Genomic DNA, 26,217 nt, shown 5'->3' with positions numbered 1-26,217 from the left:
GTTTTTATTATTACTGCTCTCAATGTTACCTACTTAAAAAAAATAATGGAAAATTTAAAAAAAGATAATTATAGCATTACAATTAGATCTATGGCATTATATTAAGATTGTGACTTGAAAGGTTGCAATGATGAGCATTGTAGCCGATCGCAGACATGCGCAGCAATCTCGTCATTGCAACCATTGAGACCATGTTCTCCACCTCCATTAACGATGAAGATGTCGCCGTAAGGTCTCCCGTGTCTGTCGAGAGAGCAAACCCCGAACTTGGTGGTGGACACCGGAAGTAAGGGACACCATCAAGCTGAAGGAGTCCTATCAGGCCTGGCTGGCTTGTGAGACTCAGCCTCCCCGGGAAAGTCTATGCCAGGTTACTGGAGAGCAGAATTCGGCCGATAGTAGAACCTCAGATTCAGGAGGAACAGTGCGGTTTTTGTCCTGGTAGTGGAACACTGGACCAGCTCTATACCCTCTCCAGGATGCTTGAGGATTCATGGGAGTTTGCCCAACCAATCCACATGTGCTTTGTGGATTTGGAGAAGGCATTTGACTGTGCAAAACAACACAACATAAAATCAGGCCTCTTCCTCTCTCGCTGTGCACTGTTGTGGCCCCTCCTTTATGCTTCCACTCCTCCGTGAGAGATACGAGAACAGTGCGTTGTGTAGGTGTCGCTCATTATCAATCATGCCACCTGCCTCGCGTCGTTCTCTCATGTCCCTCGACCTCATCCTGCTCACCACAGTGGCTTGCCCACTTCAGGTTGGTGGAGAGTTCCTGCCTCAAGTGAAGGCAAAGCAAGGCAAAGCTCTTAATTTACCAGTCAATCTACGTTCTTACTCTCACCTATGGTCATGAGCTGGGTCATGACCGAAAGGACAAGATCCTGGATACAGGCGGCCGAAATTAGCTTTTTCCACAGGGTGGCTGGGTGATCCCTTATAGGGTGAGGAGCTCAGTCACTCGGGAGGAGCTCAGAGTAGAGCCGCTGCTCCTCCACATTGAGAGGGGCCAGCTGATGTGCCTCGGGCATCTGTTCCGGATGCCTCCTGGACGCCTTCTCGGGAAGTAGCTTCACGGCTGGAGGGACTATGTCTCCCGGCTGGCCTGGGAACACCTCAGTGTCCCCCCGGAAGAGCTGGAGGAAGTGTCTGGAGAAAAGGAAGGCTGGGAATCTCTCTCTCTTGTTACAATGTGGCGAGAAAGTAGACAGCTATATTGCCATAGTAGAAATGCAACGTGCCACAATGTAAATGTGTTTGCCGGGATTTGACTGTAGCTACATGAATCACATTAGAACTGTTACTTACATGTTGTGGCATGTTTTCAAAGTTTTTAGTTCTGAAACTTTCAGGATATGATATGATATATGATGACCTCTATATGATGTCAAAACCTCAAGGAAAATTGTATTTCTCATTTCATGACCCCTTTAAATAAGATAAAATGTAAATTATTTGACTGTGAATTATGAATGTATAGTTAACAACGAACAGATGTTTTTAGCTGGTCAGATCTTCACTATAATGTAAAAACATTATGTTCCTTAAAGTTTGTAAACAAAGTCAAACACTTTTTATACCATTTTAAAAACCATTTAGACTTAAGGTTTAAAATGAAAATGTTTTGACACTATGTTTTTTTAGCTCTTTGGTTTATATATAACCGAGAGGTAACCTGCCAAACAGGGTTTCTTTGTACAGGGCATACCTGTACTGAAAAGTCAAACATTTGTTTCTGTATAAAAAAACCACGCAACTAAACACTTGAAATTTTTTTTTACACATTTTTTAATATTTAAAGCTATAGCTCAAAGCCACTTGACATTGATTTCCAAAAAACATTAAAAAAACATACAAAACAATAAAAAGCTATAATGTAACAAATCAATAACAAGCCTGTTTGCTTGTGCATTATTAACATTATTAACAATAGCCATTATTTTGTAGGCACCAAAAGCTAATTTTTAGCCTGCCACCATGCACAGTGTGGTGAACTCATATGTAATAAAATGTATCCTCTTATGCACCAGTTCATCGAGCTTCACCCACCCCTGTAGAAACACTCATATTATATGGTTCTGGTTCTAAGCTCCCCTGTCTCGAGCTGAAACCCCATCATATCTGATGGTCCAAATATTGACCCTTCTAAATCATAAATAGGTCTGAACCCAAACTGTCTAATGTGTTTATCATGTCTTTGATCTCCCTATAGTCCTGCCAGAAAGCACCACTATAGCCAGTCACAACACAAGAAGGCCTCTGATGATAAGATTCCATGGTATGTGGCATTAACTGTTTGCAAAGGCAGCTCTCACTCAGTTCTTCTGCACATCAATTTGGTCTCTGTGAAGATAAGAATTACACTGTGATTACTTGGAAATAATGGAGCCTAAATGCAGACGTTGCTAAAGCCGAACGCAGGATGTGGTAATAAACTAATGGAAATTAAGGACGGGAAAAGTTTATGCAAAGATGAAAATTATGGCACAATTTACCCGTATGTTATTGCAAACCAGTATGACTTAGGCTCAATCCCAATTTACCCCTTGCCCCTACCCCTCCATTTTGCTTGTCCCGATTCTTGTTGAGATCGAGGGGTAGGGTGAAGGGGTAGGGCTAAATAGCCCTCAAAACAGAGATTTTTCAGAGGCACACTTCAAACGGAGGGCTAAGAGAAAGTTCACGGAATGCATCGCAAATAACCAGCGAGATGGGCTTGCAAACGATTAGACATTTAAATTTAGTGCCAGATGATTCCTCCGTGCACTTTTTTTACTCTTATAATAACACTATAGTCGTTTAAATGAAGAAATGGTATTATAAATTACCTTTCCGATCAGAAAAGACATACATTTCGAGGAAGGGATGTTATAATCATCATGTTTATTCAAAGTTAAGAGCAGCTGCGCTGATTGTCAGTTGTTGTCATGGAGAAATCCTGTAAAAACTCTGTAACAGCAGAGCCATCGCCGACGACTGATGACGTATCGGGTTCATGAAGCGTTGTTCCATTTCGTAGGGGAATATTTCAACCCCTTGGCCCTTGTAACTCCATTTTAAGGGCCAAGGGGTACACTCGAAAACAAGGGATAGGGCCAAGGGGTGAATTGGGATTGAGCCTTAAATTTATTTCTGTGAATTTGTGTGAAACAAAACAATTCTGAAGAAAGTTGTATGCCCCTAAAATAAAAATTAGTTGGATACAAAACCAAATTGGACCCCCGTTTTCTTTTATTACATGGACAAATTTTCCTATTTGGTCATTTTTGGGTGGTCTATCCCTTTAAGTGATAAACGGAGAATATACATTTGAAGTGGATCAAAAACCAAAGTTTCACCAAAGTTATACATGAAATTGTCTTGGCACAACTTTTTTGATCCACTTCAAATGTTGCCTACTGTAGTTGTGTATGTGATTAGCATTAGTCACCTTATCTTTATGGCTCCTCTGGTGAGCCCTGAACTGCTCTGGGTTTGTGAACATCTGTTGGCAGAATGGGCAGACTGACTCTGGGAGGGTATTCCACGGTACACGTCCAACTGAATCTGGAGAGTTCAATTGTTCTTCCAGGGGCTCAGCCTTTGCCCAGTGCTTCTGCTTATCTGCGTATACCATGCTAATAACCGACGGCCTGTCGCTTCTCACCACCGCTGTGTTACTCTGAGATCCAGACCCAAATTCTAACCTGGAACCGCAATCTAATCGCAAACCAGATTCTGGTTTCATAGCACAGGACCTTACGTTACCTTCCTCTAACTTCTGTGGAGCCTCTGAGCTGTAGTTGTGTTGAGGCCTCTCCTCCTTGCCTGAGACTGAGGTGTGTGTGTCTATCGGGAAAGAAAATCCTGTAGCTCTACTCTCACAGTCTCGAACTCCTGCCTCATTCCTCTGGTTCTTCCTCACATTCCCAGGTTGAAAGGGCCTCTTCTGCAATCCAGACACTTCCTGTCTCCCCTCTGCATTAAAGCGGACCAGCCCTGCGCTCCAGCTTTCTAATGGAGGCACAGACAGCTGCTGAATGCAGTGGTGGAGAGATGGGTAGTCCACGTATTTAAACTTGGGCACCTTTTCTTTAGGACTGGAGGGCCTACAGTTTGCCGCCTTTGTCAACGAGCAGGATCCCAGCCAACCATTCAGTGGAGGCACAGAAAGCTGTTGGATGCACTGGTGCAGGGAAGGGAAATCCACGTACTGGAAACGAGGCACCTTGCGAGGAACATCACAGAGATCGTCTTTTCTCACACGCGTTTGTGTTGAGGTCTCTGGGTCACCCTTCTCCATCCTGACCACTTTATCTTCTTTATCTGCTAAGGCGGAGCACTTGGGATTGCCACCTCCATCTAGAGGCAGGAGCCTCCTGTCCTCCATCCCTCTATCTGCACAATGGTGCTTTTGTCTCCTGTAACCATAAAGAAATATAAATTATTATGAAGGTCTTATGAAATAAAAGTGTAAAAAATTCCTTGTTAAAGGAGTATTTTCTGCGCTCAATAAGTTAAGCTGAGTCAACAGCATTCATGGCATAAATGTGCGGGCAATATAGCGGAATTTCAGGGTTAAAAGGTTTCAAAAAAGGTTGTTTTTTAATTGTAGTGATGCATTGCATACGTCACTTTTAAACCAAGGTTTCAGTTGTCAACCCTTTGAATTAGCATAAGGAACTTTTTTTGTTTTCAGGTGAAACTCCTGATCGAATAGATTACTATTGACACAACTGGATTTCACCTGTGAAATTCCACAGAGCAATGGAAAATGTGACCACACCTTATAAAGTTGATTACCACAAACAAATATTTAAAAAAATTAATTTTAAAATGAAGCCTTTACAATAAACGTAACTTTGGCTTAGAATAAGAAACACGTATTAAAACTTGCTTATTATTTGAACTGTAAAATTGTTCTCAGTCCTTTTAGGGTTGACCGCTGGATTTAACTTTGCAAAAAAGTATTTTTTTTTTCACCAAATCATGTTAACATGCATTTTATTTAGCTATGTTTTGTGGCTATTCTACTGAAACTGAGTATTTTAACCTTTTACGGATTCACCCCATATTATTTCCATTGTAACACAAGTACCTTAAAGCAAAAGGAAATACTCAGTTGAAGCAACTTTTGTTCACTTAGCAACTAGCAAGAATCAACTTGACTTTTTCTTTTGTGATAAGATACCCAAAATGTAAAACAAAAGTAAATGAGTCGCCAAACATTCTGGGACAAAAAAAATAATTACAGATGTGGGTTGATCCTTATTAAATAGATTAAACAGAAAAGCATTCATTAGCCATACATGCTTTGATATGTGAAACAGGCTTCCACATGCATATTACTGGGACCAGACCCTTTAAAAGAATACAGCTCACCCTCACTGCACTCCTGAGGGGGTGTGGATTTCACGCCGTGTGTGTGGGTGGCTCTCCACAGGCCAGGCTGGGGAAATTATAATAAAAAAAAAAAACAAAATAAAAAAACAGTGAGATGGCAGGAGATGTGTACACATAATATGTGTGTGAGCATAAAGTGCCTATGTGTGTATTTGTGAGGGGAGAGATGGTCTGAGTTGCTCCTGTAGCCCTGTGCCATGTATATAAATAGCTCTGCAGGTATGGAGTAAAGGAGAAAAGTAGGTCAGCTTCAGACTGATCGCCTTCTCCAGGGGGCCCAAAACAAAATATCTGTCACACACACACACATTATTACAATCTACTCTTCCTATATTCACTATGGTCAAAACCACACAAAAGCCTATAGAAGCAGCCCAGCCCAGCCTGACTTCAAATCACAACACACATCTATTGAAATTGATACTGGCTCACTCCCCAGTCCCCATGTGTAATCAACAGGTGAAGAGATGTAGTTTACCACTTGGTCAGCCCAAAGGCCATATTTTAATGAAAAATGAATTTATCTGATCTCTCACAACCACACCCCAAGCGTTATCTATTGTAAAAAAAACCCGATAGATAGATAGATAGATAGATTTTTTACTCATTTCTTATTTTGTTTATTTGTTTCATTTGGGTCAAACAGAAAAACAGAGAAAATAAAAACATGTAGGCCTAGAGACGTGTAAAAAATACTTTTAAAACTTTCGACAAGTAGTTACCTTTTAAAACAGCAATTTGATACATTTCACATTTCTTTCTTCTCTTTCATATGTATAAAAGCCCCCGAACATTGCTTGGCACAGAGAGAAAAACACACAGTAGAACCCGCCCTGGAACCGTGCCGGGCGTGGGGGATAATAACCGTGCTCCACATTCACACTCGCTGTGTTGTTCACGAGGAACTGGGTCACGCGCCGTGGCCTACATTTTTAAGGTTTGTTGTCTTCGTTTTTTCCCCTCCCCACATTTATTTGGGCTGGCCCCGCCCTCGCTGGCTGGGCTGAGCAGTGCAACGGGGGTTGGGGAAGAGCAACGGTTCGCACGGTTTGAAGCTGAGAGCCCGAGCGCTGCCAAGCAGTTAGATGCGCCCTCGCAACATGTAGACAAACAGAACATTCACACGCGCGTGACAGCAGAACAGAGCGCGAGCCAACGAGAAATATGCGCGTGCAGACACAACGAGCTACAGAAAGATGCGCCTGTCAGTCCATACATATTACTGTGACTTCTTATTAAGCAACGTATTCCCTCGTAAAATAGGTACACCTGTCATGGATAACACAATAAAAAAAAATGAACTCATTCAGGCAGCGGTTGTTACAAAACCTACATAAAGTAATACGATGTGACGACAACAATTCAGATAATAACAAATAGGTAGCTAGCCAATTTGAAGGCATAATATTTACTTTACAAATTTCATATTTCCAGAGTTTTTAACTTACCTTGTGTTACCGTACTCCGTTGAAGTCCGTGAAGTGCATGTCAAGTGAGTTCTCCGTTGACTTAACCGGAATTGTGTTCGTCTTATTATTTCAAAGAAGACAGACCCTAATCATTTAGGCACATTATTTAAAATAAAGCATAAGAAAATTATTACTCTAATGTCAAAATAATTCGTTTGGTTTCTTGACGGACGATTTAAACAACTTCAATTTGAAAACAATGACCAAGACGGCACAATATTATCTATCCTGTGTTAGTATCAGCGTCACTTTACCGGAGACAGTTCCTTAATGTGTAAAATGTGGTTTGGCTCTAGGAGCCGCTATTCGGATTCTGATAGAGGGAGACGCAAGCCAATCATAGTTTGGTCACGCTTCACGACACACCCATGGACTCCGCCTCATTTACGTTTCTGTGTCCAATCAACGAGATGGCTTTTGATAATTGGGCGGAGCCAACATGTCCTAGTTCTAGGCGAATTGTAATTCAGCTCAGACTCCGTTTAACTCGAGTCACCCGAGCGCGAGTTGACACCCAATCCTCCGTGTGTCTTTATCAATCAGTCATATTAACCTTGACATATGCACGCAAAACAGAGATGTCTTTTCTTTCTTGTAGGCTATCGTTGCACTGATATACAACTTGATTAAATGTTTACATTAATCATAATCCATCTTGGTAGAATTAATACTGGGATATTTTGTTTCTTGTGTGTTGACATCCTCATAGCCTACCTGTAACTCTTGTTCAATGTGGGGGAAACATCCGTGTTTGTGGATACATTATATTTGCTATTCAGATGTGCTGGAAGACTTTGAACTGACATGTTATCTGAAACTGTCCAAACAAACATAAATTAAGTGATGACTGAGAAAATCTTGTAACCTTTTTGTTGTTGATAAAAAATTAAATTCCAATAGTGGAGCAGAACTTCAGCGAGGCTATTTTTGTAATTCAAATATTTACATTTCATAATTCTAGGAAGGTAGGCTAATTACTACATGGATTGAGGATTCACATACTGATATGGAGTTAAATAAGCACATACACTAAGAAAGAATCTGCACATTCACTAAAACCATTTTTTATTTACATAATCACAGAAAAGAAGATAAAATGGTGAGATTTGCAATTGAAATTCATCTACATCCTGCTGTGACTAGCTCCGCTGATTGTGGTTTACGTATGGAGTGACAGAACGTCATCCTGGACAGCCACAGGCGCCAGAACCCTCCTATCTTAATGAAGATATCCAGACCACACATTTAAAAGTCTGTCATGGCATTCTTTCAAATAATTCCCCTTTTGGGGCACCTAGCATATTTACTGAGTGCATGAGCAGTCAAAATAGTGCTGAGATAATCTTTGGATAAATCTCTGATATGTTTTCCCTTTGGTAATTTTTCAGGACTCTGAAGCAGGGTTTGACATCAGAATATTATGCATGGAATGTGCTGACCGAGTATATTAAGATAATGTGACATGCAATTGCAACGCAAACTTGACAATTTGTGTCTGTCTCGGCTCACAAGTTTCCTTTTTTTAAAGTACATCTTACTCTTAACTCAAAGAGGACAATTGAGGTAAGCTACTCAAATGATAGCAAGTAAATGTCTGCCATATATTCTTGGGTTTGAAGGATGTTTTATTGGCCATGAAAACTGCTCTGAATGCATTGCGCTTTCTATAAAGGCCAAACAGTGCCACGTGAAATGAAACAAGAATGAAAGCATTTTCAAAAAGAACATTTGAAGAATGTGACGGGGGTTTTTTTGTTTGTTTGTTTGTTTTTTCAACTAGCACCTATTTATTTAAAACCTGATATTCCTAGCAAATAAATTCAACAGTATTTTAAATCCTTTCAACACATGGATATTATTGCTGTTATTTCCACTGAATTATAACTAAATTGTCAGGTGCCATTATAAACAAGCACCATCAATTTTTAGTTTTTAGCTTGTTTCACTTTTGTCTTATAAACAATGAAATAAAGAAAATAAATCTCTTTGTAGAAGTGGATTAACTGGAGGGATCACAGATGAATGAGGCATGTGCTGCTGTTCTCATTTTCATGTCTGGATGAGCTTTGACCTCAGAAGTGTCTTTTATTTAGTATTGGATGAACTGCAGTATAAACTATAGTTAAAAAAAAAAAGTTCTGTGACCATCCATAGCAGCTGGTACATGCCATCTTCTTGAGCTGATGGTTTCGATGGACTGGCTTTCAGGTCAAGTGTTTGTGCCTTTTGCCAGATGTCCTAGTGAGGTTTTCCACTCTTTCTTGGAATGAATCGGGTAGAAAAAGAGAAGTCGAGGGGTTTTTGAACACCTCATTCCACTCCTTTCATCCCCTTGCCCCACTTTCTCCTAAATTCGATAGGCTGGTGCAGAAACATGAGCATCACAGCCTATTGGAAGACACAGAAACAGAACAGCATGAGTTCAAAAGTTTGAACAACCTTAAGTAGCAGAGCTTAAAGGGACAGACAAAAAAAAAAGTACATTCTCTCGTCATTTACTCACTCTCATGTTTCCAAAGCTGTATGTTTTCTTTCTTCTGCAGAACACAACATAAATTAAACGGTGTCCAAAGCAACATTGGATCCCAGTGATTTTTCAAAATGTCTTTTTTATGTTCAGTAGAAGAAAGAAAATCATCTAGGTTTGGAATGACAGGGTGAATAAAAGAACTAAGACATGTACTGTAGGTATAGTTGTTACAGAATCTAAATTAGTGAACTGTAAACTCTTTTATCCATTCTTTAGGAAGAAAACTGAAATCTTCCAAACAAAGAAATAAATCAAATGCGACAGAACTGAGTGAAATGTCTCTGTTCTGTACCTCAGTTCCCCATGTTCTTTTGTCGATCCAAGAATTTCTGCCGCCTATCAGGCGGAATCTCATCCAAGCTGATACCATGGTTGCTCGCCCTTTGTGGCAACATAAATAAAGATATCAGCATATCAACACAACACGTTTAGTTTACTCTAGATGTACATAAAGACAGAAGTGGTTTCTGGTTTATCTTTCTTACCCTGGAGTAAGGTCTGGCGGTACAGGTAGTGGCTTGGTAAATCCATCCCTTCCAACCAACCAAAATGTTTCCTCTACACCTTTACCCTGTAAGAGAATGACAGGAGCTCATATGACAGGCTTCAAGACATTTATAAGGCATTAAGTACAATACTGTATAACAGAGTGTGTCCCCTTGGTTATAGTGTGTGTTTGTTGGGAATTGTTAAAAGAATTAACTATCTTGAAACTCACTTTCACCCTCACACTAGTTTACTGAATTTGTTTACTAATAATGTCCAATGGTGGACATACATGCAACAGTGCAGAATTTTTTTTTAATGAAATTCATGAACCATTATAGTTTCTTTTCCATCACATTTCAAATGATGTGTTCTGTGCAATAACATTATGTGGTGGAAATAACGGTGATGGAAATTGTAAACATTTTTTAAATAAAGTGGTTAAATAAACTAGTATTCTAGTTGTATTTGCCTCGATTTTGTTTCTACACACATCACATTTCTCAAGTGTTAAAAAAATCTTTACAAACAATTAAAATTTCTGATAAATCTGTATTAGGAACAAAACTTGTGTGTTGTGGTGGAAATGATGCTAGAAATTTGGGACAGATGAAATTGTGTAAATATGTATTTATTATACAATCACTTTCACACAAAAAATATTGAATATTTTTTACTGTCTGTTCATAGTTAGCATTATAGTAATTTTAATAAAAATCAACCGAGACATAAAAATGCATGAACTGAAGAAACACTTGTCAGTGTGTGTGTGTGTGTGTGTACCTTGAGCTCTGTCCTGCCCCTAGTATCTATTTTATAGCCAAGTTTGAGGGTGTTCAGGACATTAACAGTACTCTTGTTGACATGGATTCTGTAAGCTGTAGAAACAGGGAGAGCAAAAAAGAAAAAAAAGTAAATTAAATGAATTATTAAATAAATAATCAATCAAAATAAATTGTTACAAATGTATCTCTAAATCATTGCCCACAATGATTTCTTCTGTATGAGTTCATACAGACTCATCAAGAACATAGTGCAGAGTTCTCGTTGAAGGTAATAATGTTCCCTGAGAAACCACTAGATGACAGTATGCCTCTAACTATTAAAGTTTTCAATCCAATGCACTAGGCAGGTTACATAACTGGAGGCGTTCAGCCACTCTTTCTTTTTCTTTCAGATTATTTGGGCAAATGTGTTCTCGTCACTTCATTGCGTAGGTGAAATCACACAGTACTAAACGTGTGACCTTTGTAGCACAATCTATGATGAAAACATCTTTAATCTTTCATTTAAAATTATTTCAGATTATTTGGGCAAATGTGTTCTCGTCATTTCATTGCGTAGGTGAAATCACACAGTACTAAACGTGTGACTTTCGTGGCCCAATCTATGATGAAAACATCTTTAATCTTTCATTTAAAAATAATCTTCAAACAAAGTCTTCTTCTACAATATGATCATATACAATAATTCTGAGGTAGCCTAATTCAATGCACACTACCATTCAAAAGTAATATATATATATATATATATATATATATATATTATTAAAAAAAGTAAAATAAGTGATTTAAGTAAAATAAGTGAAAGTAAAATAAGTGATTTAAAAAAATATGATTAATATTTACTGTTAGTTATTTTAATATATTTTAAAATATAATTTATTCCTGTGATGCCAGAGTTGAATTTTCAGCATCATTAGGGGTGGCCGTGATGGCACAGTGGATAAGACACATGCCTTTGGTGTGAGAGACCCAGGTTTGAATCCACTGTGAGACACCAATGTGTCCCTGAACAAGACACTTAACCCCTAGTTGCTCCAGAGGCTTGCGACCTCTGACATATATACCAATTGTAAGTCACTTGTCATGATGTCTTCCCTTTTGATCAGTTGAATAAAATGCATTGATTTCTTTAAAAAAAAAAAATATTTTTAATGGTAGTGCGTTACCAAATCTTTAATCAAATTTCACACATTTCGTCCATGTTTTTCAGCATGAAACGTGAAGTAAATGTTCTTGGATAAAGGTGACAGAAGGCCTGATTAAAGGTGAGACAGTTCAGGGTGATAGCGGAGGCTGAGTTCTAAGAGGACATTAGCTTTAAAGCAGAATTTTCTTTCTAATTTGGCTTATACTCTTAAGAGCTTACAGGGAACTCTTCACTTTAAGCCCTCTGAGCTTCTCACTGACATGCACTCCCTGATCAGCACACACACAAAGCACTAACTACTGAATCTTAGGCAAAGACAAATTCTTGGAATCACGACTTCACAGACAAGTCAAAAAAGCTTACATTGTTAGTATCAGACACGTGCTGATGTATATACACATACAACACAAAAGTTTTAGGTGGACTCACGCAACCCTGTGGATTCCATTCGGGAAGCTGTGTTTACAGTGTCCCCGAACAGACAGTACCGAGGCATCTTCAACCCAACTACACCCGCCACCACTGGACCTGTACAGACACACAAAATACTAAGTTAGAACATTAGCGACTGCATTACATTTCAATGAATTACATAGCGCTGCGTCAGTCACACCAGTGCAAGCACCATGTGATCACTGTTGAGTTGGGGGGTGGGGGAAAGGGCCATAATTGGATGAATCTGTTAATTGGATGATGCCTGGGATTTACATTTCACTTGTTCTAGGAATACACAGCCATCAGAGGATCAAGTGTAAATACGTATTTACATTTAGCACTATGTTCAGTTTGGTGATGTACTGTAAGACTAGGCCAGTTTTGTAACTGAAAATATATGGCCGATTTTTAACTTTGTGAGAAGGGCTTAAAGTGCTGGTAAAGTGCTTTACAATAAAATAGAAACTGTTATTTTAAATTTGCAATTTCACAATATTGCTATTTAAACCGTGTTGAAGCCTTGTGGCAGCGCTTCGACGAATAGTGCAGTTGCACTTCTAGCGAACCAAGTTGGAGTCCTGGCTCAGGTATCTTTCCCAATACTATCCCCATCTTTTTCTCACTTAGCTTCCTGGCAGTTCTCTACTACTACTATCTCAATAAAACGCAAAAACCGGCAACAACAAAAAAATCACCACAAAAGACCCGTAGCTTTTGAATGTTATTGGTGTAAGTGTTTGTGTGCATTGTGCTTTTCTTACCAGAATGGAGTCCAATGCGGATTTTGACTTTGACGTCAGGCATGTGCCTCATTTGAAATGTTCCGATGCAGTGCAGAATGTCCAGAGACATGTTGGCCATCTCTGCAGCGTGACGGTTACCATTACGGTTCGGAACACCAGATGCCACCATGTATGCATCACCAATAGTCTCCACCTGTTGAGATATGTCATATAAAATAAAGTTTTTGTAAAAAAAAAAATTAGCATGTGCTATAGAAATGACCTCGGATTATAAAATGTTATATAAATAATATATTATTTTAATTTATCCCATCTTTTGATTAAAATCTTTAGAAGACTATCTTACCAAAGAATAAATATTTTGCAGCATTTTCCCTTTTTTTATGCACTCTTAGAAAAAATGGTCTAAAACCTTTCACCAGGGCACACCCTTTCAAACATGTAAATATGTACCATTTTGGCACTTATATGAGCCTTAGGGGCATTATTATGCACCTTTTAGAGCTAACTAAGGTACAAAAGTTTACTTTTTGAAAGGGAATCGTCCCATGTGTCCCTGATTTTTAAAAGGGATCTGCAGGAAAAACACTCAAAATCTGATATTCCGAGATCAGTATCATGAAATAATCTCCTCAATTTCCACAACAACAGTATAAGTGAAACATAAAAAAGCTCAAGCAGACCTTGTAGACATCGTGGATTGCGATGATTCCATCGAAGAGTATGTAGAGGTCGTTAAGCAGATCGACCACTTCGATAGGTTCACTCAGAGCAGAGATGGTGGTGAAACCTACAATATCACTGAAATACAGTGTGACGTCTGAAAAGTGCTCCGGTTTTACTGGCTTTCCTGTCTTTAATGCCAAGGCCACAGACCTGAAAGACAGAATGGCATTATTAGAAACTAAAAGAGAATAGGGAAAGAAGGGTGAAGTTAGACTGAAGTGGGACTCACTTGGGCAGCATCTGAGCTAGGAGAGCATCAGTTTTCTGACGCTCAACCTCTAGTTCTTCAGTCCTCTCTCGGATCAGATCCTCCAGGTTTGAGGAGTACTGCTCCAGCATCCTTAACATTGAGTCAATTATATTTGTCTTCTTTCCCTTGTTCACATTTTTAAACTGCAAGTAAGAAAGTAAGAGACAGAGAACAGTATTTTTTGTTGTTTTCTCCCCTATGTTTTATATGGTGAATATGTTCCGGTAAACTCTACATTATGGGAATAAAATGCCCCCACAAAGGTGGCACTATCCGAAATCTGTTTAGAGGTACTGTAAGGTGTATATACAGTTCTCATGAGAATGTGTTTGTGTGTGTGTGTGGAGCCGATCCTGTCCTCCCTGGGGTCCAAAGCAAAATTCTGTTAAGGGGCCCTCCTACATGAGCCATGTAAACCATTTCCCATTGCCACACAGTGACACCCCAGTGTTCCCACTACAATCCTACCTCCTTAAAGGAGATCTAATTACACATTGGTACCTAGTCGACCGTTCTCTGAGATTTGTTTTCATGATAATCGAATGTAAAGAGTTTTATTTCTAAAAACAGTTTAGTGTATACGCTAGTAATGGGGGCATTTAATAAGTAAAAAGAAATCGCTAGTTTATACCACTAACAAGGCTCAAAATAGCCCCACACTAACACAGCAACATGATGAGGGTCCCTACATGAAAACCGAAGTATTGAGAACTTTGTAAGTGTACAGACCGTTTAATAAGATGATATTTTGAAAAGACAGTCCACTTTGTGTATACAGGCAGCAGCTATCTTTGGAAAACAGTCTCGACAAGTCGAACCACGAACGCCGTTCATACAGTTCAGAAGTTCGCTGAACTTCATACAGTTCAGCTCACTTGGCACGACATTCGTGGTTCGACTTGTCAAGAATGTTTTCCAAAGATGGCTCCTGTCTGTATACACGAAGTGGACAGTCTTTATAAAGTATCTTCTTATTAAACGGTCTGTACACTTAAAAAGTTCTCAATGCTTCGTTTTGCATGTAGGGACACTCATTATGTTACTGTGTTAGTGTGGGGCTATTTTGAGCCTTGTTAGTGGTATTAACTAGCGATTTCTCTTTACTTATTATATGCCCTCATTACAAGCGTATACGCTAAACAGTTTTTAGAGATAAAACACTTTAGATTCGATTATCATGAAAAAAATCTCAGAGAACGGTCGACTAGGTACCGATGTGTAATTAGACCAAAGGTTGATTTTGCACCGGAGGTCTCCTTTAAACTAGTACTAATGAAAATCTAATTTCTGATATTAGAGAAATACATTGTTACTAGAAAATGTACATTTTTAATATCAAGAATTCACATTTTAAATAGAACAAATTTAACTGATATAATGCATCCTGTGAATGAATAAAAGCTAAAAAGGCTTGCTAAAGTATGTTACTGTGTTTTAAAAAATAAAAGCAATACTTGATGGTTATATTTTACTGAGAGATATGCATCCATATTGATCAGTTTGTCCAGCTAATCAACATTTTAAATGCAATAGCCTATAAATCAAGTCAATGTCAATACATTGCTTAGATAATCATTGTCTTGTTTTAAAAGTGTGAGCGCCTATAATGAGGAGTGGCATCGAGCCTATATATTGTCCTGGTCCCCACAGACGTGTTGCTGAGGATTTCATTTCATGCACGTGACAGACAGACAGACAGACAGACTAGACTCTAGTCACTAGAGAGAGATGCACATCAACTTAACTTTACTGTTCTTTGCTGACATCAAACTTGGAGAGACCACAAGGTTGTTGTTTTTTTCCAGTTTTCGTGACCAGACGGAGAGTCCCGCTTAATATCGATGTTGTAAACTTTGATTGACGCACTTTGACACGAGGGGGGAGGCAGGGCCTTGAGTAGTTTGTGGGGCCCTACGCAACTTGCGTAGTGTGCATATAGGGCTGATCGGCTCTATGTGTGTGTGTGTGTGTGTGTGTTTGTGCGCGCGCATGAGAGAAAAAGAAGCTGTACCTGTTTGAAGATCTCCTCAAATGTGGGTCTCTTGTCAGGCTCCTCACTCCAGGCCTGCTTCATGATCTGAATCACCTCCAGCGGAGCTTCATCCACAGACACAGTGGGTCTGCACAGCGGTGGAGGAGAGCGCACCTTATCTATGATTTCTGCACACAGAGATACACAAGAGAATTGCTCCAAACAAATTAAATCACTGCTATTTTCAGCTTCTCCAATTAATTAGGTAAACATGGAAAAATTAACATTGATGTAGTAAGCGATTATGTAGTGGTATGCGATAGTGTCTAACCCTCAGGAGGCATATCCAACATGCAGAAGGGTGCGCAGCGAGAGATCACCTCCTGCATGATAATAGCAAAGCTGTATACATCTGCTGCATACGTCCCCTTCCTCTTCAGATTAGGGTCCCGCAGGATCTCTGGAGCCGTCCAAAATAGATCTGATTCAAAGATACAGAGATCAGACTCAACCAGAAAGACGGAATACATAAAGCAAGCAATAGGAGCCTCTATATCCTGGTTCTCATAACACTTTCCATATGTATTATACGTACTCTCCGGATTGTTGTCCTCCAAGTTGATGTTTTGACAGTTGAGGATTTCATTATAGCCATAATCTGTAATCTTCAGAACAAACCTGCCATCTACCACGCAGTTCCTTGACTTCAGGCGTCCATGAATAATCCCACGATTATGCAAGCACTTCATTCCCTAAGAGAAAAAATGACAGAGATGAATGAGAAGATGGACGCAGGTGACATCTTTGAGAGTTCATTACTTAACATGCAGCCAGTAATTCTTTACCACATTTTCATCCATATCTTAATCTTCTTACTGAGTTGTTCTTACATATATGTTCATCTATGCATTCATTCAACCCTTTGTTAATCGAACTTTCCTTCCATAGCTTCAATTCCTCACCCTGATCAGATCAAGGAGAAGAGAGGATTTGAACATCCAGTCCAGTCTCATTTCCTCATTGTTGAGTAGGTCTTCCAGGCTGCCTCTGGTGCAGTGCTCTGTAACAATGCCAAATATGCCAGTATCCAGGAACAGACCCAGAAACAAGTTCAGATTCTCGTGGCGCATGTCTCTCAGCTAGAGAGAGAGAGAGAGAGGGGAGCAAACAGAAGTAAAAAAGAGGGTAAAGAAGGTAAGCAGCATTCAGTTTTCCTTTTAAAACGTGTCCACAACTTACTAGCTAACTTTCATTTATTTTCTCTCACTTTCTCTCTTACCTTGATAAAGATGGCCTGTGTACTCTCAGCGATTTCTGAAACAGAATCTCCACAGGCGCATTTCTTCAGCCAAACCCAGTCACCCTGACAAGACGGAACAATTCAATTTAACAAAACACCAAAGTTTGGCTCATTAGACTTTCTTTGAAACTATATCCATTGGTGGGGAAAAATATACAAACTAACTGGTCAAATTTTGTCTAAAATATAGGTTACCTTCAGGTATTCAGTACAAAATTCATCTTGTGTGTGTGATATTGCTTTAATATAGAACCAAAACACTTTGCACAGATTTCACACACCTCAAAAACAGCAACGTTGGACGTTTCAGGAGTTGAAGTAATGTAACTGCGAGCTGAAACTGAGTGGTGTGGGGTTTTAACATCGAGTTGACTCTTTATCATACTATCCTCATTTAGCTTCTACAGAGAGAAAGAAGAGAGAGAGACATTGATAATGAGAGAAGCATCAACAAAAAATCTATGAAGAAGAGACAATTAATTTCTATGAAAAGACTCATTCTTGTCCTATTTATTACCATCATATTCGCAACAAAGCACGCACTAAAATTATATTAAATTAAATTATTATCACACTCTCCTCATTCAGCTTCTACTCACAGAGAGATCAATTAAAAGTGAATGAGACAGAGAGAGAGAGCATGTGTGACTGACCCTCCTGCTGAGTGTGGTGTTGATGAAGACCAAGTCATCCAGTGTTAGCACTATCTTAACAGAGCTTCCTCCTCCTCCACCACCAAACCCTCCTAATATCCCCACCTGGCCGTGTTTCCTGGACACACAAACTCATATACTTATTTGTTTATCAATAAGACATTAAACTTGTTCAACACAAGGTGGTTTGCTAAAACTCAAGCAAGTCAATTCATACCTTACATGGAAGAAAAGGACACCTGCTCCACCTATCAACACAATAAACAACAAAAGAAGGAAGAAAACTCCATCCAGGCCTGAAACAAAAAAGAAAGAATGAGAAACAGAATCAGTCGTGATGTTAATGTCATAGAATGTAATGTAATGAAACCTGGCATAAGGCGTTCTGCTTCCTTACCCCCACTACAAGCGATATAAGGGCTGAACCAGCAGTTTGAGTCACTGCTCGGAGATGCTCCAGCAAAATGAATCGATTTCCCCAAGTACTTCAACCCTCCATATTTTCCATACGTGTGCGGTGCTTCGAGGGCGTGTGTGAGGTGTAGGCTGGAGCCAGAGCCATCTGAATCCAGGACAGCGTAGCGTGCCTGCATTCCTTCTCCATCAGAACCTGCTGATATCCTTTGGTTAAAGCCATTGAATTCAAATCCGCCGTCGTTTTTAGCCAGTGCATCACCCGATACCCAGCGCCCACCACTTGAAGCACGACTCTGCTCTGCAGCCATGGCTGTATAATAGAGCATGTTATAAATGGTCCCAAAAAATGGAGAAACCTGCCAAGAAAGACAAAAAACAACAACACAAAAATAGGACAAACAACACAAGAGTATTAGTGTGATTCTAAGCAATTTCTCATACCAGGGAAAACATAATAAGTGTTTGTTGTTCACTTTATCAAAGTGTTATTTTAGTATCACTATTTTACTAATATTTTAATTGTTTTTGAATTAATATTTTGCTCATTACTCATTACGATGTGTCTATATTTTTTATTATTAATTTTTATTTCAGTTTGTTATTTTAGTACATCAACCCCCGGTTGCACAGACAAGGCTTAAACTTAGTCCCAGACTAAAATGCATGTTTGAGCTGTTTTAACAGAAAGACACTTGTACTGAAATATCTTAAAACATGTCAGTGCAATAGTTTTCGAAATATTTTATTTAATCTTAGGTAACATTTCTTTAATTTTAAGTATCAAATATGTTTTTATGGGTTATTTTTATAGAGTATAACCCTTTAGAGACAAAACACCAACCTGCAAATGTTTTAGCATACTTATGCAGCCTACATATTAAAATTATCTACATATTAAACATAATGCTTAACACCTTTTTTTCTGTGCTAAAAAACATCTGAAGTGTCACTATTGTGGCAAAGATTCCTTCTAGTAATAACTATAGCATTTGCTTTTGCAATTTGTGTCCCTATATCGCTTTAAAATGAGACCACTAGTTCTAAAACCATTTGGTAAGACGAGTTCGAACCCAGTGCGTTACCTCTTCAGCTGGTGTGCTGCTGCGGATGTCATAGGATCCTTGTGCTGCATAAAAGGCCTCATAGAAATTTTGTTCCCCTTGGTCCATGGTTACTGTTAAGACCCCATCATATGCTCGTCGTAGTTTGGTGTTATTGGCCAAGATTGGATAGTTCACATTTTTATATGGCAGCGAATACAGCAGTGTATCATATGGAATAAAGATGTATCCTCGGTCAATCATTCTCATGTCCAGTGCTGTGGTTAGCAACTTATACTGTTCCTCTCCACCAATAAGAACAGAGTGCATGCACATAATGACAACTGCACACACACACACACACACACACACACACACACACACACACACACACACGCACACACAAAATAAAGAGGGAGGACAAAACATTTAAGCGATTAACGAAGGAAGGAACAAGTTGATGTTAATAATTATTTTAAAAAAAAAACAATGAGAGATATAACACAATTTTTTGCCCAGATAATATTTATAGTCTGTCCTAATAATATCACACTCAAACAGAAGATCACACACTTAAATTATAAATAAACATTATTCATTTTATATATATATATATATGTGTGTGTGTGTGTGTGTGTGTGTGTGTGTGTGTACAGATTTTAGATTACATACATTTTCTTTTATATGACATATGGATAATATTTTCAATCCTTAATCAAAGATTAAATTGATCTAAGCAGTCAGATCATTTCATTTGAAAACTCCAACCACTGTTCTGTAATCCCCTGTTTTTAATTGAAGTTCTAAAAACTTTAGTTAAGAGTTACTTGTTGCGCATTTTAAGTGTAGATTTAAAAAAAAATAACTCACCCCTCACTCGATCCATCTCTCGTATTGTCTTTAGGGCTCGTCGTGGTCCCTCCTTGTCCGCCCCCATGGTAACAACCGTGCCAACTGGCAGACCAAGAGCACGCAGGGATGCTGCAAGTTCATGCCCAGTCGCTTCCCACATGTCGTTCTCGGCAGTTATAATCCCAACATGTGCCCACCGGAAAAAGCGCAGCACAGAGAAGAGCACGCGAGAAGACAAAGGGAGCGGCCGCAGAAAGGAGGGATACATTTCCTCATTCATGTCAGCCTTCAGGCAAGCCCAGGACAGGATGCCCTTGTTCCAATTCTTTGCCAGCAGTGCAGCAGCAGTGCAGTAGGCAGGGTTTGCCGGTCCAAGAAAGGCCGAACCGTAACCCTCCAGCTCGGCAAAGCGTGCCAGGCCTCTCGAGCTCGAGCAATCCTCATTAATTAGTGTGTAATCATACCAGTAGCCTTTGTTGAGCTCGGGGTCTTTGTTGATACGGCTAATGGCTAATCGGGCAGCCAGGTCTGGCAGGGCTTTGGAGTACATAGGGTCGCACGCCCATGGTCCTACGATGGCAATTTTGAAGGTGGTGCCCCAAGCCTCACAGGGCAAGTATGATAGCATGACTAGAGGAAAGAGCAAACTGTTCCACCACCAGCTGTGGCTGCGTAGCACTGGAGTCGAGGACACCGAGCTCGCTGGGCCATCTGGGCTTTTTGCTTTTTGCTTTGAGGTTGGTTTTCGTCGTCGCTTTGCTGCTGAAGACTGTGGTTGCCATCGTGGGTCGTGGGACTGGCAAAGAAAGCTAGAGTTTCTGTGGTCATCCATTTCCATTTTTTTTTTTTGGAAAACAGGTGGCACTGGGAGATGTTGTGTGTTTATGTGAATATTTTTGTCAGGGACAGTAAGAAGGCTGATAAAAACACTCAAAACACCCAGCTCTCGATTTGAGTTCTACCCACTGAGGGGCACTAGCCCAAAACTATTGCACAATAACCAGCCATCACCGTCTGTTATGGACATGGAGCAAATGTTTGCAGTTGTGTTTGAGAGAAAAGACAAGGGACAGAAACAGAACAGAAAAAGACAAAATTAGTCTTTCTTAGAATTAGAATACTGCAGTTCTTTTCACCATTGTTTACTATTATTAGTGATGCAAAAGTGGCTCAAATCAGCATCTGGGTCATTCACCTAGGTCAACAGATCTCCACTGTGGTTCAAAAGCTGGGGGTCAGTGAGATGTTTTTGAACAAAATTAATACTTTTATTCAGCAATGACAATAAATGTCACAAATGTCAAAAATGTATCACGATTTCCACTAAAATATTAAGAATGTATAAATTACTGTTTCACCGAAGTGTGTCATGTTCGTTGGATGTATAGGCTACACATTGTCAAATGCGTCACTATATGACGCCGTAGGATAAGAATGCATTGACTGTTTGACTAAATATGTATATACTGTTTGATAATTCTATTAAAATGAATTATTACATTTAAAATAAATAAAGAATTGTGACTACATCTCACAATGTGACTTAATTTCTGCTATCTTTTATCTCTGCAATTTCTTTTTTAGTCTTAACTGAGACAGAAATATAGGGTTCCAGACTGAATTATGTGTTTAGCGAGGATGAAATATATTTGTATAGTCATATTTATTTATTGTAACAGAATGATATCTATATATTACTTCTTTAAATTAATGAAATGCTTCTTTCTTCAATTAAATGCTGTTTGGGTTGCTAACAATGGTTTTGTGATGACCAAAGCAGAGTCTTGAAGTCTTCTTCAAACCACTTCTCATTCTGGCCTTTCCACTGCGATCCTAGAGACCTGATCTGGTCAGCTGACCAACCATTTCCTCACCTGACTCATGTGCCATCTGTGTTTAAAGGTGGAGCTGGGGTGAAGTGGCACACAACATGTACTAGGCTGTCTCTCTCTCTGCCTCTATCTATTGCTCAGCAGGCAGAAAGCAGATTACAAGCTCTGCCTTCATTAGCCCTGGCCATAATAACTGCCAAATAACGTGAGGCTTAATCAATCTTAATCTTAATCAACATTATCTCTTTACACAATCATCACCCTGTATTGACCTGTCAGAAGTCTTTTCATCTATTTATTAGATTTTTCGTTATTCTTCAACTTTGAATCCATGTGTTTAGTATTCTGTATTAAAACTTTCCTCTCTACACCTCATGTCTTAACCGTCTGGCTTTCTTTCTTTCTTTGGACCTGTAGCCAGCACTAAAATACCTCAGGATTACAGCAGATTGCACGGGACCTTGCTGTCAGGCTCATGTTACTCCTGTGTTTAAGTAATTTACACCACACATTTTTGGTTCTCCTGATACAAGCTGCTTAAATATTTCACTTGTAGTATTTAAATATGTAAATCTGGTCATCAAAGCTATTATATTTAGGACAATATGGTTATGTCAGCAGTCAGCTCCATAAATGCCATCTCATTGAGCTTTTAAATCTTGATATTCCTTGTTACTAATAAGATTTGTCAAGGCTGCTTTTACATTCAAAATGAGTTGTCCTGTTATATACTGTAAATGCGCCAATGCTATTATTTTAGCTGATCGAGTGCTGGAAATTACTGTTTGAATCTCATGATCTGAACACGTACACATGGATCATATTTTGTCCTTCTTATGGATATTAAGCTGCACATACAAAATTAAAATCGAAAAAAAAAAATCTAAATGAGAATACTGGAAAGTTTTTCTGTCTAACCTCCTTTTTAGCCAATGGTGTATTAAAAAGCAGTATTTGCAGTAACGTTTCTTCTACACTGCCTATTTTGAGGCATTTGTGCCTGGATATGTATAAAGTATGTAATGGGTTAGTTTAGGTGACTGAATATACAAAAACATAATAGGGAATGGACACCTGTACTAGAAAACAATAATATTTCTTCATCACAAAGAATCATATATGTTAGTTTAGCATAGTTAGTTTGAATGTTAGTTTAGCATAGTTAGCAATTGACATCTTTCGTAAATTGATACAAACAGTTGACATTTAACTAAGTAGACCCAATAAAATTACGTATTCAAAACTACTTTTTGGCTGATAAGAAAACAGAATAGAGAAATAAAATAATGTATACATTATATTTAACAAAATTATTTTACAAACTCTGCTTATACAAAGTTAAAAAAAGCCAAAGCATCTCTAATGATGTTGTAACAACCTAAGATTACTTGGCATCCCTCAGTGAAGTCCCATAATTCTCTATGAATCCGGGTCTACTCAAGCAAATTTAATACTGAAAACCACTTTTACTCTTAATAAAGGATTGTTTAATAGAAGAACGAAAGATTGGCTAACCTGTTGTGTGTGGGGCTAATTGAGAGCCATGATGAGTGCTCGTTCCATTAGCACACAGAGAGTCTGGGAAGAGCCAGCGGGAGACCAGAAGTACTGCACTCCCAGAGAGGTGGGTGTAGATGACAAAATCCAAATTAAAAATGTAAAAGTCCAAATTGAAGGTGGAGAAAAAACAAATATTCCATGTAAAAAATAATAGAAGGACAGTCTTTAAAAAAAATGTCTTTGAAAAGAATTGTATAAAAAGTATAGAAGTAGAAATCCACCTTTCTCTTTTTACAATGGATAGTTGATTTTTGGTTTGTGGTCCCGGGAGGTTGAAGGCCCTCTATTAAACTGAGTCCTGCCCCAGTCTGGAGAGCCTAATGGGGGAGGCCACTCGAAAAAGAGCCTCTCTGAGTCCTGGGTCTTAGTGGGAACACACAGATTTACTGACAGAGAGAGGGAGAGAGAGAGCGGGAGAGAGAGAGGGGGGGAGAGTGAGGGAGAGAGAGGGAGAAGGAATAACCAGAGGAGAAAGGAGGGGCAGGTCGGGAATCTAAGAGGTGACTTCTTAACCCTCTTTAGCCTATAATCCATTCCACACATACATGGCAAAAGGCATTTTGTCTCCTCAGTGAATGTGAGCTTGTGGCTTGTGGAAATATATTGATTGATATTGATTGACAATTTGAAGTAAATTGAAATATTCCCCATTGAAATACTATAAATGGTTGGTTTTGGCAGACTACTTTTTTGTAATACCGTGACAATTGCGTGATGGTTGATAATTAAGCTGGCTGAGAATTTGATTCCATGCACTGTCTCTGTAGGATCAACAGTGAGCCAACAAGTGTAACCGATTGTACCTGTACTGTCCTGCTCCAACTTGTTTCCTCAGGTGCACTCTGTCATTGTTTTAGTTTATGTTACAGTAGCCAATATGGTGACATGACTAAAGTCTCTTTTTTTCCCCATTGATTTATTTTAGGGAAAAATATTTAAATGAGGAAAAATATTGTCTATACATACATCTATGTGACAGTAAAAGTGTATCAAGTTAACACAATGGACAGAAAAGCGAACCTTATGAAGATCACAAAGCACAATTTCACAAAAAGATGATGATTGTGTTAAACCATTAGTGTAACACATCCTCATGTTACATTTAAAAATCCCAAGTGTCAGTGTGTCCCTCTTTCTTTCCCACTCCTCCTCCTTACTTCTTGATCTTTCTTGAGTTTATAAGCTTGGCTAGGAATGCCCAACAGGTCAAATGAGATTTGAGTTCCCAGGAAGCCCTAAGCCACGATACCTTTGTTCATTGTGACATTGAGTCGCACAACACTGTTACACGCTTTTATTATAGTTTGCTTCGACATAAAAATTACTTTTTAGCCTGATATTTGTGGGTCACACATAGAGGTGCTTAAAGGCTTCCTGGAGAAGGCTTGGATAAAATGGTACAAGGTGAGCAAGCTCTTAGAGAAGCCGTTAAAAAAATGAAATGGAAGGATGGAGATATAATATGACACAAGAGAGAGGTACCTGTCGGGTAGTCAGAGCTTGAGGAGTGGTAAGCGCTTTAAGGTCAAAAGCCTGTGAAGATTATGTTCTGACTATATCCTTGAGCAGTCCTCCAAAACTGGAGCAGTGCTTGGGACATTATTCAACTTTATACAAACTAATTTATACAAATTAATTCAAATAAATATATAATAAGAGCTCAGACTCATGATAGTGGCTTATGTTCCTATTTCAAATAAATGTTTTTTTGAATTTTGTATTCATCAAAGAATCCTGAAATCTTTTTATGCAAACCCCAAACTTTTGAATGGTGGTGTATGTTTTGGACCATTCTTTTCCCTCAGAGTAAAGTAATGGTTTGGTCTGTTTTTGAGTGTGTCATTGAGTGTGTCACCTGTCACCTCTGCACTACATGTCCCATCATCCTCCCTGGCTTCCAGCAATCCCTCTCATCTGCTCCACACTGCAAAAGCCTGCGCCACACACATGCACATGTAATCATTGTCTGGTCTCAACTAGTCTCAACATTACCTATGCCTCCAGTCTCCCTGAAAAAAAGAAACATCTCATCAATATACAATATACTGGCGTGTAGGGTGTATGTGGTGCAACCTAGATGTGTTCCATTGCTTCATCATCTTTGTGGTTGTTTTCTGCCTGCAATGTATTTGCCATCTACCTGTTTAAATGAAGACTGTTTATTGTTACTCCCTACTTCTACAAGTCCTGACAGAATGTTGCCGCTTGTCACTTGATCCAGTTTAATCTTTCCTTCCCTTTTACTGGACGCATTAATGGTCCTCACAGAAAGAGGACCTCCATGCAGCCAATGGCAATATTGGCTTTGGCCACAGCCCTATTAAACACTATGTGGTCGGCTCACGTTAATCAGGGTGCTGTTGGAGCAATGGAAATCAAGTTCATGTTTTGATCCAACATGCTGTGCCGGACAGAGAAAGACACAGCAACCATATCATTTCTCTCTCTCCATCAATTCACATTTTTTTTTCAGTACACGTGTTACAGCACCACAAGTGTCTTGATCAAGGTTATAATAGTGTCTAGAGGTTGAGGGGACATAAACACAAACCTTTAACACTTTCACTTGTTCATGACTGTTTCTGCCCTATACCTTTAACTTGTTGCTGGTTGGATCAAGTAACTCTCTGATCTCA

The 26,217-nt window shown here is 39.1% G+C and overlaps 2 protein-coding genes across 5 annotated transcripts; both read right to left on the bottom strand.

The window, feature by feature from the left end:
* Positions 1–1,769: 1,769 nt before the first annotated feature.
* Positions 1,770–7,157, bottom strand: LOC120470378 (uncharacterized). Of its 2 annotated transcripts, XM_039659918.2 has the most exons (4): positions 6,833–7,157; positions 5,364–5,430; positions 3,433–4,402; positions 1,770–2,345 (listed from the first exon to the last, which is right to left on the bottom strand). In XM_039659918.2, exons 3-4 carry the CDS (start codon positions 4,369–4,371, stop codon positions 2,334–2,336), a joined length of 951 nt encoding a protein of 316 aa, XP_039515852.2. In that variant the 5' UTR covers positions 4,372–4,402; positions 5,364–5,430; positions 6,833–7,157; the 3' UTR covers positions 1,770–2,333. The 2 variants fall into 2 exon arrangements, with proteins under 2 accessions (XP_039515852.2, XP_039515853.2); XM_039659919.2 differs by lacking the exon at positions 5,364–5,430.
* Positions 7,158–7,857: 700 nt separating this feature from the next.
* On the bottom strand, positions 7,858–24,454 carry gucy2d (guanylate cyclase 2D, retinal). Of its 3 annotated transcripts, none has more exons than XM_089130225.1 (21): positions 23,803–24,454; positions 23,537–23,629; positions 20,208–21,203; positions 19,380–19,681; positions 18,278–18,653; positions 18,098–18,176; positions 17,881–17,998; positions 17,509–17,628; positions 17,207–17,290; positions 16,890–17,066; positions 16,259–16,679; positions 15,967–16,115; positions 13,935–14,098; positions 13,663–13,855; positions 12,998–13,172; positions 12,231–12,329; positions 10,653–10,747; positions 9,869–9,954; positions 9,676–9,764; positions 9,357–9,390; positions 7,858–9,241 (listed from the first exon to the last, which is right to left on the bottom strand). In XM_089130225.1, the coding sequence occupies exons 3-19, from the start codon at positions 21,025–21,027 to the stop codon at positions 9,677–9,679; spliced, it is 3,546 nt and encodes a 1,181-aa protein (XP_088986351.1). In that variant the 5' UTR covers positions 21,028–21,203; positions 23,537–23,629; positions 23,803–24,454; the 3' UTR covers positions 7,858–9,241; positions 9,357–9,390; position 9,676. The 3 variants fall into 3 exon arrangements, with proteins under 3 accessions (XP_088986351.1, XP_039515565.1, XP_088986350.1); XM_039659631.2 differs by lacking the exon at positions 9,357–9,390 and having other exon boundaries at positions 16,259–16,408; positions 16,523–16,679; positions 23,803–24,452; XM_089130224.1 differs by lacking the exon at positions 9,357–9,390.
* Between the last annotated feature and the right edge of the window lie 1,763 nt (positions 24,455–26,217).

Source organism: Pimephales promelas, chromosome 4 (assembly GCF_988280905.1).
Source record: "Pimephales promelas chromosome 4, fPimPro1.hap1.1, whole genome shotgun sequence".
In the NCBI taxonomy this organism is placed as follows: Eukaryota; Metazoa; Chordata; class Actinopteri; order Cypriniformes; family Leuciscidae; genus Pimephales; species Pimephales promelas.
This window is presented reverse-complemented; position numbering and strand designations above follow the sequence as displayed.